The following is a 13791-nucleotide window of genomic DNA, read 5'->3' as shown; positions in this document are numbered from 1 at the left end:
ATAGCTTGAAATAAAATTGAGCAAAACAAAAAAAATGACTTCTTGAATAGCCTATATTAGGCCTATAACTGACTGCTGAAAGAATGTACTGTACTCTGTACCCCTACAACAAAACACTTCATTAAAAGTGTCATTCAACATTATAAGCTAAAAATATGAATAATCTAAAACTGTTGGATTATTATAGGCTACACGGCAAAATGATTTAAAGAAAAAAAAACATCCATGCAAGCAATTCTGACTGACAACCATTTCAGTTCAAGTCTCTCCTCTAAACTCCGCCCACAAAAGGTCATTCGCTATTTTCGGCCGAATATGTTCGGTACCCGAACATTCGGTGCATGCCTACTTTGTAAAGAAACACTATGAACCTGTGTACATATACTGTACATTTCTCTATAGAGCTTTCATTTAGCATTAGAAGGGTTGTCGAATTGTCCCCTAAATCACAGCGTGTTCATACTTGACGTGATGCGATCGTCGCCAGCGACAAGCATCTGATCCACACTGAACACAAAACTGCGGCGTGAGGATTGTAAAGCTGACGTGGACTCCATCTTATTTACATGGAAGAGTGCTCGTCGCAGCGTAAAGTATGTCCAACAGGACCAGGCTTATCCTCGCGTCGGCCAAACATTGCGTACATGTTAAGCATGTTTTTTTCTGAATCTCTCCAGTAGCACTACCTCGATAGCAGGTGGGAAAAAATTACCCGAGCTGCCCCACAAACAAGATGGGCCATGCTTCCGTTTGGCATTGCATGAGCCCCATCTGCTCGGAGTGGAGATGATCTGAGAAGAGGTGAGCAGAGATTCTGTGCAGGATAATATATCAACCCCTTTTCGGTTTAATGCCATCAGGAGTGATTACAGATGCCTGAATACAGAGACGCCAAGAGAAAAAACACTTCAGATTTATGGCGAGTTCGACCTTACGCGTGCGGGGCAGGGGAGAGTGTATACAACCCTGTGGCATACACGTGTAGCTCAATCGAAGCCCAGTCGATTCAGATGCAAACCGCACGCACAATGGAATAGCCCTGCGTTAATTACCAAGTGCCATTTCAGCGGCGTTCGCTTCATTAGCCATATTAATTATCACGCCAGTCTGCGTTTCGCTACGAGTCAGAGCGAGAAAGAGCGAGAGCGGGCCTTTCTCGTTCCCTTCCTCATCAGGAGCCAATTAATGCAATGCAACTGCAGAACAGCTGGTGGCATTTGGACCGCGCATCTCTCGCGCTCTCCTGTGTGTGTATCATTAAAATCAGGTGCAGTAATTATCTGTCGCTGCAGTAGTTGGCAGGAGCGGAAGGGGATCGGAGGGAGGGGTGCGAGAGTCTGGCCACATGCTACAGCCTCTAATACACCCTGATGATGTTGGTTTAAAATGACATTGTAACTTTAATTAAAGGTTACGAAGCAAACACGGGGATTAATAAAAGACAAAGCGTTAGGCTTGCTGCGTTCAACCGTTTGCAGGGTCAGAATTGAACCTTCTCTAAAGGGGTCGCACACCAGAAGCGCCGCGTCTGCGATTGATAAAGACCATACGTTCGTGTTCACGAGTTCTCCGTGTTAAATGTAGGCTGCATTGAGTCTCGCTGTGTCTGTTGATGTCGCTTCTGTGCTTTGTGTTTCAGAGCCGGATAAGGAGGACAGCTGCGGGGAGATGTCTGTTCCCAGCAGCCCACAGAACGAGGCCATTCAGCACAGCTCCATCAGCACATCCAACGGTGTCAACTCGTCCATGGCAACCGTGGCGGCGCTCACATCCGACCCCGCTCTGGAGCCCAGCACAGAAGAGGAGGAGGAGTCACAAGTGGGCGGGGCTTCCACCGCTCACACCCAGTCTTCAGGAAGCTGATTGGGCCTCTACATCGGTCACTGTAATTCTTGGTAGCCGCGTTTTTGTCTGGAGAACGCTCTGGTTTCCCCAATTTTGATCTGAGCTCTTTTTAATCCAGCGAAATTTTTACAAAGAGTGAGAAGACCGTTGTGGAAAAAAGGATCATGGGAGATCCGTACTGATTGTTTAATTGTGTTTCTGTGTGTGTGTGTGTGTGTGTGTGTGTGTATTTATAAAGCGCTGAATGAAGGATTGTCTAGTTTGAATGTGTCCTGAATCTTATTGAGAGAACGTGGACTTAATAAAGCACTATCAGAGGTTTAAAGATGGAAGAACTGGTCACTTTAATTTCTTTGCCTTTTATATTTTGCACATGAGGAGAGTGTGAAAGGTTGTTTTTTATTTGAATGATCGTTGATCGAGTGCTTGCTGACATTTGAGCACTTCCAGCAGCTTTTAGGAGTAGCTTTAAAAACTGATCTGAACTGACCATCAGTCTTGAAACAGAAACCTGCCGTTGTGTGAAACTTCTGGATGAAGTTTTTGGGAACATTTTTACACCGATAAGATGAAGATTTGTTTCTTGGACAGTGGACTCTTCAAACGCTATTTTGTCTGTGTGCTGTTAGTTATTTGTTGCAGGTTTCAGTTTGTATTCTGTATTTGTTTAGTTATGTTTACATTTTAGGTGAAACAAAATATTTCCTGATACTGGAAGCTTTCAAGGAGTTATTTTGATAAGAGGCTTTATGCTTTTTTTAATACGTGGTTTCCATTCTGCTTGCTTATAAAGTGGCTGACTTTGTATTTGTGGTGTCTGATTCTTACAAACATGGACAGAAAAGAAAAACATGATTAGTTCTTTCACTTTGTTGTCTTTCTAATTACAGTGTAATTATGGAAGCATTGTAAATGTCATTACTGATGGAATTATTGTGTGTGATCTCTACTGGTACTGTGTTGTCTTCAGATCATAACAACAAAGTAAAAATTATACAAAATCACCTGAACAGACTTTTAAAGCTTTCCCAACCTTTGGAGCTGTTTGAAACACATCTGTCTTTAGAATAAAACTCTAAACAGAATCTAGAGCTGCTCCTTGTAAGATCTCTTTGTAAGTTAAACTTTGATTAGTCACGATTGCTAAGAATAGATTGGAAAAAAATAATGATGACTTTGTGTCCACTTCTCTCTCTCTCAAATGTTTTGGCTTACTACTGTGTAGTTCTACAAGACTTTTCTGCATTTTTTGCTTTTAGATATTGACTATTTAGAACTTATTTTTGTTTTCAGAGGTTAATTTATAAGACAGTTGTTATGTGCTAACCTGCGTGATTCTGAGAGAATAAGACCAATGTTTCAACCAATGTCTCCTGTTGGGATACTGCAGTTCAACATCTTGTTACTCTTAAGAGTTTGAGCCAGAACATGGCAGCTTTACTACAGGGTTTTGTTCTTAACTCTGGGTCCACCTCCAGGATGTGATCATTTAATTATTGTGTTATTAAAGTTGTAACTTGTGAAAGCTATGTATAAAATATACAAATGACTAAAATGTTGTAATAAATCTTTTCATAGCTCTTAAAAAGTTATTCAGGGTGTGTGATTTTTTTCGATGATTTTTGTTTTGTTTTCATGTGTAAATCCTGCCATCTTGTGGAGGAGCCTGAGAATATTCAGTTCTTCATGGAACTGTCCCGTTATTGACTGATGCCTTTTTTACTCACTTCATAAATGTGCACAACGTATTCAAGTAATATGAATAAATATTTGTTTTAATATTGAAGATTTTAAACAGACAAAGGTGTATTTTTGTTAACACGCTTCAGGATTAAATTAGCATACATATTAATGAAATTAAAAAGAATATTTGTGTTGTTAGGTTTTATTCTAAATGAAGAACATGCTTTTACGTTGTGTTATATGTTTAATATTTAATTGTGCAATATATTTGTTTATTTTGTATCTTTCTATCACTGGATGAAAACATGATTTCCCAGGTAAGGCAAGATTTTTACTTTCACTTTACCACGTGAACACCACGTGAGCACGCCGGAGCGTGCCTCCTGGGTGGCAAAATGACTGCTTACAATATCAGGAAACGCAATTCCGCTCAACATTTCAGTGTCCAGGAACACCTGATTCCTGTGTAAGTCGCAGAGACGTCGTGAGGATCGCCGTCGAGTCCAGCTGCTTGTAATTTCAGCAAATAATTGCGTATTTTAGTCCCGGTTTCTCCTATTCTCCTCAGCCATTTTGCTTGACTACTTTCATGACGTATTTCCTGTTTTTAGTGGGCGTGAAGATCCCATGTAGTATTTCTAACCCGATGGGACACACTTAGCAAGTGCAAACATATAACGTTAATTAATGTGGTGTTTCTAATTATGTGATAAAAGCAGTTTTACAAAATACATAACAATGAATTGTGTAACACTACGTTTTACGAAATTATATGTAATATCTAATTATATAGTGAAATCAAGTCAGATTTGTATTTGTAGCGCTTTAATTGTATTGTATCAAAGCAGCTGTACCCAAAAAACAAAAGCAAAAGAAAAACACATGTTAGCCAAACATAGACTAAGTAGATAACCTTAAAAAGTAGTTGTATAACTTGGAAAGCTTTCTCGCAAGACCCGGGCAAAAAGTCTCATGATATATCCAGAACGTGATGCATGATGGGATACATTTAGCCCTGAATACCGCTCGGAAGTGGTATTCAAGATAGTGTGGGTTTAGTGTGCGTTAAGGGCACTGCACTTTGGCGTTTTTAAGACATTGGACAGACTTGCACTCTCAAGTGGCCATGACCACAAGTGGGGCTATTTGGACGCAGCCTCAGTGTATCATCCGGGTATCTGAACTGCACTTAATCTTGTTGGAATTTTCAATATGAGAACACTACTTATTACAGGCTGCATATATTTAGCATATATGCAATTTTGGACACATTCGGTGAATAGAGATTATTTATTATTAGAGCCAGAGTGCTTGTCCTAACCCTGATAGCACACATACATCTGGTTTACGTCTATTTGACGTCTGCATTTACATCTGCAAGACATCTACAATACATCGTTTGCTCATCTGCAATACGTCTCGGAGATGTCTGCTGTCAGACGTCATATAGACATCTAGAAGATGTCTGTAAGATGTTTATGATTTAGAATGGATGTACAACAGCTCTTTCTAAGATGTTTAGCAGATGCTTTTAAGCAGCAGATCTCCAGATCTTTAGCAGACGTATTACAGACGTTCAGACGTCTCCGAGACGTATTGCAGATGAGCAAACTATGTATTTAAGATGTCTTGCAGATGTAAATGCAGACGTCAAATAGACGTAAACCAGATGGATTGTGCTATCTGGGAAACAACAAATTGAAAAAAAAATGAAATCGTTTGAGGAATGTATAACTTTACTGTGCTTTTATTCTTTATTTTTTAAATGTTTCTGCATATCAACTGAGGTGGTCTAGATGGAATAGAAAAGTGTCCATCTGTCACCCTACTGAAAAATCGCACCTGTGTTAGTAAGAAATATATTTTGGTTTGTGTTCCTCATGATTCATACAGTGCCGAGTATGACTTCAGTCACAGTTTCGCAGTTTGTGTTTTTGCGAGGTAGGCTACCTGAAATACACACATCTCTGACTATAATCTCGCTGTTATCTGTCTGATTCATTGCATCTCAGAGTGTTGATGGTGGTCACACCTCATCTTGTCTGGTCAAGCGTGCAGTGACTGAACAGATCAGGGCTGTGGATCGCTGATCTTGGTGTGAAGCCAATGACCTTTAAGTGTGTCTGAATAAAAGCATGTGTGATGAGGCTGCCAGTGTCATATTCATTTCTGGCTTCAGACTTGTGTTTACACCTTTCCTTGGAAAACAGAGTCATATACAGGTTTTGAATGACATGAGGGTGAATATATGATCTTATTTTCATTTTTTAGTGAACTATCCCTTTGAATAAATGAAGCTCAACACCATCAGGAGGCTGTTTCCCGACCAGTTTCCACTGTACAATGTCAACCAGTTGAAATTCATTTTTCTGACCAGATCATATATAGTTCAATGCAATATGACATGCTGTTCTTTTTGAGATCATGCGTATTGAAAATAATCCATTATCTCATCATTTATACGAGACATGCTGTTTTCATCTTGTAATAATCAGCAGACGGTATATTCACTTTTTATTCAAGGGCCGGACATGAGGGCTGAACAATGAATGTGGTGTCAGCGGCTCATGTCCTTTGCTGGTGACTATTGTCTGAACTTCCTGCTATAGCGTGTGCACTCCTGCACGTCAGAACAACACAATAATCATCCGGGGATATTGGAGATTTTGTTTAAACCTACTTTAACCTTTCTGAAGCTGCGCTGATGTGTTTTTGACACATCATACACTCTTTAAAAAGGTGCTTCAAAAGGTTCCTTGATGCCATAGAAGAACCTTTTGGTTCCATAAAGAACCTTTAACATCTGAAGGTTCTTTGTGGCGAAAAGCTTCTTCAGATTATAAAAAAAGTAAGAAAGAGATGGTTCTTTAAAGAACCTTTGACTGAGTGTAGAGATGCTCAGTATGAACTTTTTTCCACCCAGTAAATTAAAGATTGAAAACATTACATTTCATTTTCTCATTAGATGCAGGTTGAGACATAAAGACGCGGAAAGAAAAATAAGAGACCATTCTAAATTTTCATTTGAGCAGCATTTCTAGATGTATTGTGTTCCTTCCAGTTCAGTGTCTGTTGAATTTCAACAAAATCGAACCTCAGGAGTGACATAAAGTCATCCAACAGCAATGTGAAAGACTGACAGCATGTCAAGACACATGAAAACTGTGATCAAAATCAAGGTTATCACTTACTTTTTTAAAACTTTTCCTACATGTAGAAATATGACTGTTGTGTTGTTTAAAAGTGAATATGAACTTGTTTTCTTTGCAGTATTTGAGGTCTGAAAAAATATTTCCCGTTTTCATTTTGGGTTTCAAATTTGGGAGAAATATTGTTTGTAGTTCACAGAATAAAACAAGTAGCCTATAATAGTTTTACATAAACACATACCAATAAATGGTATATTCAGAAAAACTGAATTTAAAAAAATATACTCTTATTTTTTCCGTGGCTGTATACATTGTACTGTATTGGGACACTTATTTCAAAGTATAAGAATGTCTCTTTATTAAAAAAAACAATATTAGACCTATTAGATAAGTGACATCCAACATCCAGTAAAAATGACTTTGTGACCAATTGGTAAAAATTCATTTTAAAAATAAAAAGATTTAAAGAAAAAAGGTTAGTTCTGAAAAAGCTCTAACATAATTAAATGCTATTAAAATGAGTTGAACAAAGTCATTAAGATCTTGAGATCACTGTTTTACAAAAGTGTTCTGATATAATCATACATCATAACATTAAAAAAAACTTTTGATGAAGCTTTTAAGCACGTTTTAGTCATACTGCACTAAAATCTGGGTCATGCAGAAAAATACTCGCATTTCTTTTAAATATGAATGACGTTAAACTGAGTCTCTAATTGGTCACAAAGTATGTATAAAAAAATCTCCTTATGACAGCAAAGCACTAAAATAAGCTTAAATAAACCAATCTGTTCATTTATAGGCTCCTGTGTTAAAAACACATTTTCATGCTGTTCACATACAGTGCACATTTTTCGAATATCCAAACGATATACGATAGATTCAAGTTTGATTTCGCCTACGTTTACAACCAAACACAGTTTACACACAACGCATTAAATACAGTAGCAGGTTATGATGTTTCCAAGGCTATTATTTATAGCATGAACACAGCATCACAGATAGGAGAGGTCTCCATAGTAACGGCCATGAGGAGGCTGCGGCCCCTGGAGATGAGCGCGTGTGTGTGTGGATCATGTGGGTCATGTGCTCACACAAGATGGCGACTTCTGTGTTGGGATGTAAGGAGTGAGCTTTAGCCGACGGAAAGTGCTAAATAAATGGTCGGACTGGATCAGCAGAGGACCTGATACAGCACTCCTCTCTGATGAATGCGCGTGAGATCTCGTGCGCTCGCGCTTGAATCGTCGCTGTTAGTCAGGGATCAAAGTTGCTCGGCAACAGCTTGTGACGGCAGATTACTCATCGTTTATGCTGGACTGTCGCGTTAGACAATTAAACAAAACCAGTTGAGTTGAAAGTGCACGCGCCATTGTCGCGTTTTCGGCGAATATCAGACTCGTTCCTCATGGAATAATCGCGGACAGAAGAACATCGAGTGTGTTGTTAAAACCTTTGTCCACCGGATCTCTGCAATGGCCATCCATGTGTTTGGTGAGTCGATCTCATGTGATCGCTTTTATTTGGAGTTTGCAAATGAACAAGAGTTAGACATCGCAGTGTGTATGCATAAACACACACATGAAGACATTAAAGAGACCGCCATTGCCATTAGTGTGTGTAACATTGTAACACTGTATCGTGTTTTCATTCGTGCGTGCGTGCGTGCGTGCGTGCGTGTTCTGGTTAAACGTGTCGCGTGTAATGTTTCTAAATGATGATATCAATATGTAGGCTGTCATGTTTCCAAAATAACCGACTTCAGACCGCGGTCTAACATTATTGTAATGGCACTGAAATTCAGATATAAGGGTTTCTCTTTCTTTGTGTCCTCGGTGTTTGCTTTGTTTGTCGCAATGATACAAACAAATTGTCGCGTCAGGTCAATTATAAACATTAGAGATGGCCAGGACAACAGATAACGAATCATTAAACCAGGCTGCTGTAGATATCGTCACACACATATGTGACACATACACATTAATGTGGGAATCAAAGCGCACAGTCTCAGACACTTGTTGGTGAGGGAGAGGAAATGCGCGCGCTTCCCTGGAACTCTTTATCTTTGGATAAGGAAGCAGACGATTTCTATTAATATTTAATGCTGAATCATAGACGCACAGATAACGAGTGACGAAAGGCCTCGTGTGCCTGTTAGAATAAAGATATATTGTAGACAAAATCATTAACGTTTCCAATAGAAGTGTCTACAGACCCTTACAGCATTTTTATGATGTTTACTGCATTGAATATATTAAAATGCTCTATGCTTGGAAGTAGTTTTATGTAAGAAACGATAGATTTCAGGGGTTTTCTCTGTGAAAGGAAGAGGAAGGTGTCCTCAGAGAGTGAGTGAGTGAGTGGGCTGCAGTATATGGAGGGGGGCCAGGGTTTTTTAAAGACTGTAGTAATCTGAAGGGCCTCTCCCTCCCTCTGTGTTCTATTGTTCATGGAGTGCTTACTGCAGGGTCTTGCAACAGGGTTTTCCTGCTAGCATTCATTAATCCTAGAATGAACACACTGAAGAGACATCTGCATCTTGCTGTCAGTTCCTGTACATTTATTCCGATTCACCATGTAAAATGAATGGTGTGTAAATTGTTTATTTTTTAGTTATGCATTGCAAGTGTTGTTTTGTTATTATTTCTATGTCCAACAACTAAGATTGAGACCACGCTGTATGGTTTTATATCCTGTGGAGATGTTTCAGAGTGCTTTAGTTTTGGTGACATGTAGTGACAGATTTAGAAATTACTTCTGGCACTTATAAGATGAACAAATTTTGCTGACTGTCAGCTCACAAAATCATATCAAACTCATGTTTAAATGTACCTTTGTACTAATGAATATGCATATAGCATACTTTTTTATTTAGTTAGTTAGATCATGCAGAAGTGTTCATTTGGATTTTGTGATCTGACCACCAGCAATATTTATTCATCTTATAAACGCCATCACTACAATTAAAGAACTCTGAAATACCTCTAGATGATATAGAACCATTTATCGATGGTTTATCGATTATTCCAATTCCAAATGTATACAAATCTCTACCTTAACGGTACGTGTATGGCCGTTCTAAATGGTACTGTACATGTGACAGCTTTACCATTTTATAAATATACAGTATGTAATTTGTTGACCCTGTCCAAGATGATTCCCATCCTATCTGGCCCATGATGTGCAGGGATAGTCTTCAGCACCCCTATGACCCTAGGTGGTGAGGATGGGCGTTTTTTTGTAATCTTCTTTTATATTTGTTTCCTTTAGCTTTTATTGGCAAATAATATTGTTTACAACAGTTTTGTAGGTAAACAAAGTAAAAGAGTTTTAAACCAAGAAAGACCTACTTGCATGTTTTGTATTGTCCAGCAGAGGGCAGTGTCACGCCATCAGTACACAAACTATGACAACACAACATAGTTCACGTGAGCCGTACTGCTGCTGTTTGCTTTGGCTTTAATAAACATTTATTGTGGACAATAAAGGTGTAAATAAAAATATCTGTGTTTGATAAGCTATACAATGTATTAGAATAAAGTAATGTAAGCTCAACACGTTACTTTAATGCCTTTAATATACGTGTAAGCAATTATGACGTTTTTGCTGAATGGCATTTTTAGTTAAATAATCTCTCTTATTTCTTTCAGATAATGATGAGTACCGACCCCCTGTGTGGAAGTCCTATTGTAAGTATTTTTTAAACTATTATAATAGCGTTGTGCATAGTACTTTTTTGTAATTTTTACAATTTGCACATAGGCTAGAGAACGGGATCCTGTCTGCAGAGTAGAATAAATACAAAACTTATTTCAAGCCGTGCTAAACTCTATAGAAATAAGCATTTAGATATGATGATGTATGATTTTAATTATAATTTATGTGATCCTTCTGAAACGATTGTCCTGTCTTGTTGTAATAGTGTATCAGCTCCAGCAGGAGGCGCCACATCCACGCAGAGTCACCTGCATATCTGAGGTGAGTGACAATGACAACGTAACAGATTCTGCGTACTGTGACGGTACATACTGGATTAGATGAAGTACCTTAACAACTGTAAATTATTATGTTTTAAATCGTATGTGTGGGTGAACACATTCCTAACATACTGCATCTGTCCTGTTTTCATTTTCACGTGACCCCCCTGATAGCACACATACATCTGATTTACGTCTATTTGACGTCTGCATTTACATCTGCAAGACATCTACAATACATCGTTTGCTCATCTGAAATACGTCTCGGAGATGTCTGCTGTCAGACGTCATATAGACATCTAGAAGATGTCTGTAAGATGTTTATGATTTAGAATGGATGTACAACAGCTCTTTCTAAGATGTTTAGCAGATGTTTTTAAGCAGCAGATCTCCAGATCTTTAGCAGACGTATTACAGACGTTCAGACGTCTCCGAGACGTATTGCAGATGAGCAAACTATGTATTGCAGATGTCTTGCAGATGTAAATGCAGACGTCAAATAGACGTAAACCAGATGGATTGTGTTATCTGGGCCCTTTGTTTGGCTCACCTATGGTGTACTAACAACAACCATGAAAATAATTGAATCAGGTATTGTTCAGCAAATAAAATTTAACAATGAGAAATATAGGCCTATTTCTTGGTACCTATATTGCTTTCGTTGGAAAGAAACCCATCCTGTTCACAGTTTTTTTATTTTTTATTTTAAAGCTTGAATTTAGCCACTACTCAACTCACTTTTTGTATACTATGTAGTAGGGAAGTGTGCGATTTCAGACACAGGAATACAAAAATGAAAATAATATGCTACCTAAAAATCAAGAGTTTTAAGTCATAAATTTGTTGACAGTAAGAAAGATGATCGTATCTTCACAGGCCCACTGGAGTAGCTTTAGTGTTGAGATCCATAGGTATATATAATAATTCATCTGTTTTTATTCTGTATTTCTTTTTTCAAAACCTGTTATCCCAGTGTTATTTATGTGGCTATTTGGCCCTGGTCGGGGTGTTTTCGAGTACTGGTGGAGTTATCATTTTATGGAGATTGGAAAAGTTTGCCAGGTGCCAATCCTTGGAATGTCTACAATACAAAAAAACCATGGCAAATGGATTTGAGTGCATCTGGCGCCCTCTAGAGGTGGACACGTGTACAGCACCCTTATTACACTGGTTTCCAATGCTTGTGTTGAATTGAAAATGTATGATTTATACGAGTAGTATGTTAAATTTAAGATCCTCAACAAATATTAACCTGTTCAACGTACCTAAAAACATCATGTTGAGGCATTCCAGTGGTTCATTCCATTATGGCTCCCAGTTCATGTAGTTTGTTGATATTGTTTTATCAAGTAAATGGTTCAAGATCAACCGGAATATTATTTAGGTCAACCGTCTTCATTGAATTACAAATGCATTTTTTAATTGCGTTATGGTCTAGACTGGCAGTAGTCTCCAGAGGCACAATATAAACACAGCAGACGCAAGCGGTACAGAATCCCCCCCCCACACACACACACACACACACTCACGGCAGCGCTCCTCGATTAGCCGGGGAGATAGCGGCTGTAATTACAGGGTGAGATACTGGTTTGAATTATTCATCTGTATCATAGTCGTGTATTTCTGCAGGAAAACGCCTTTGGTCCATCTCTGCTTTAGACATGGGAGCAAAATTACCCCCTCTGGGGCGAAACATTTAAACTCATTGCCCTGTCTGCCATTTTCTGCCATCTTAACTGATGAATATTAATTATGAGGTCTAATGGTCACCGTTTGCGGTAGTATTTTATTTTTTTTGCCTATATATGTATAAATATATCTCATAGGTCACCCCTAATAAAAAGACAAAAATTAAATATTCTTACGAAAATGAAGCCTATATTAGATTTTTTTATTGTGGCATTATTGTCATTACAATTAAGCACATTTCCCCCAATATCCATTAGTGTAATGTGTCTAGACGTTTTGATTTTGTGTGTGTGTGTGTGTGTGTGTGTGTGTGTGTGTGTGTGTGTGTGTGTGTGTGTGTGTGTGTGTGTGTGTGTGTGTGTGTTAAATTAGTTCTTCAATTGTGATTCTAATGAGATTTTTTGCTGTTTTTTTTTAACTGTAATGCGATTTAGTAAAACTAGCACAAAGGCGATACAGAATATATTTCTGTCAATTTAAATAATTTTTAAAAACAAATATTTTTATATTACAGTAATAAAAATGTGAGCCATGCCTTATTTCTCAGTTAATATAGAACTAGGGTTTTCCTAAATGCAAACAACTGGCAAAATATACATGAATATTACCAGACATATGGATTATTATACATAAACAGCACGTGAGCAGTGTATCAAAGATATTTCAACCGCATGCATTGTGATTCATTAATATGCATCAGCAGTCATTCCGTACATGTGTCTTTGTGTGTGTGCGTTCATGTGTGTTCATGTTTGTATATCCCGGTGGGGACCTAAACCTGAATGCACACCAACACATGGGGACTCGTGTCACTGTGGGGACCAAAATTGAGGTCCTCATGGGCACAAAAGCTTATAAATTGTACAGAACAATATTTTTTAAAAATCTAAAAATGCAAAAAGTTTTCTATGATCTTTAGGTTTAGGGGTTGGGTTAGGGATAGGCGATAGAATATACAGTTTGTACAGTATAAAAAACATTACGCCTATGGACTGTCCCCACAGAGATAATAAACCAGACATGTGTGTGTGTGTTTTTCTCTTTGAATGATAAAGAACAAGTGCATCAGTAACTGTACGGACGCAGACGGCCGTGTCTGTGGAGGGAGTTTTAATAGGATGTTGATGTGCTGACTGTGGGTTATGTCTGGATTCATCAGGTATCCCCCCGTCCCCCCGCTGACCGGACCTTTTCATAATTAGTGCAGGATTAACATTAAACAGATGCCCGTCGGTCTTCATGTTTATCTCAAGAGCTTCTTAAGGATTCGTTCCGGGCCGTTTTCTTGCTCTGGGCTGCTGGCCACTTATCTGTTTCTGTGGAGGGGTTATTGAGGTTGAACACTGTATAATCCCCTTCAAACGGCCCCCAATTCTTCATCTTATTCAGAACATGCAGATCAGTGGCCACACCCCCACACTCATCACCACATCATTACACCATTGCCT

General features: G+C 38.5%; 2 protein-coding genes across 2 annotated transcripts in view; both read left to right on the top strand.

Annotated features, from left to right (window-relative positions):
* Positions 1-3451, top strand: part of atf2 (activating transcription factor 2) — a 30280-nt gene extending 26829 nt beyond the window's left edge. The window contains exon 12 of the mRNA XM_057335498.1: positions 1640-3451. Within this exon, the coding sequence (XP_057191481.1) occupies positions 1640-1863 (224 nt within the window). The 3' untranslated portion in view covers positions 1864-3451. The remainder of the gene's footprint in view (positions 1-1639) is intronic.
* Positions 3452-7754: 4303 nt separating this feature from the next.
* chn1 (chimerin 1) overlaps positions 7755-13791 on the top strand; it is a 38757-nt gene continuing 32720 nt past the window's right edge. The window contains exons 1-3 of the mRNA XM_057335732.1: positions 7755-8171; positions 10328-10366; positions 10600-10655. Coding sequence (XP_057191715.1) covers positions 8153-8171; positions 10328-10366; positions 10600-10655 — 114 coding nt within the window. The 5' untranslated portion in view covers positions 7755-8152. The remainder of the gene's footprint in view (positions 8172-10327; positions 10367-10599; positions 10656-13791) is intronic.

The sequence above is a fragment of the Triplophysa rosa genome, linkage group LG6, assembly GCF_024868665.1.
Source record: "Triplophysa rosa linkage group LG6, Trosa_1v2, whole genome shotgun sequence".
NCBI lineage: Eukaryota > Metazoa > Chordata > Actinopteri > Cypriniformes > Nemacheilidae > Triplophysa > Triplophysa rosa.
The sequence above is the reverse complement of the archived record's forward strand: the minus strand, read 5'-3'. Positions and strand labels throughout refer to the sequence as shown.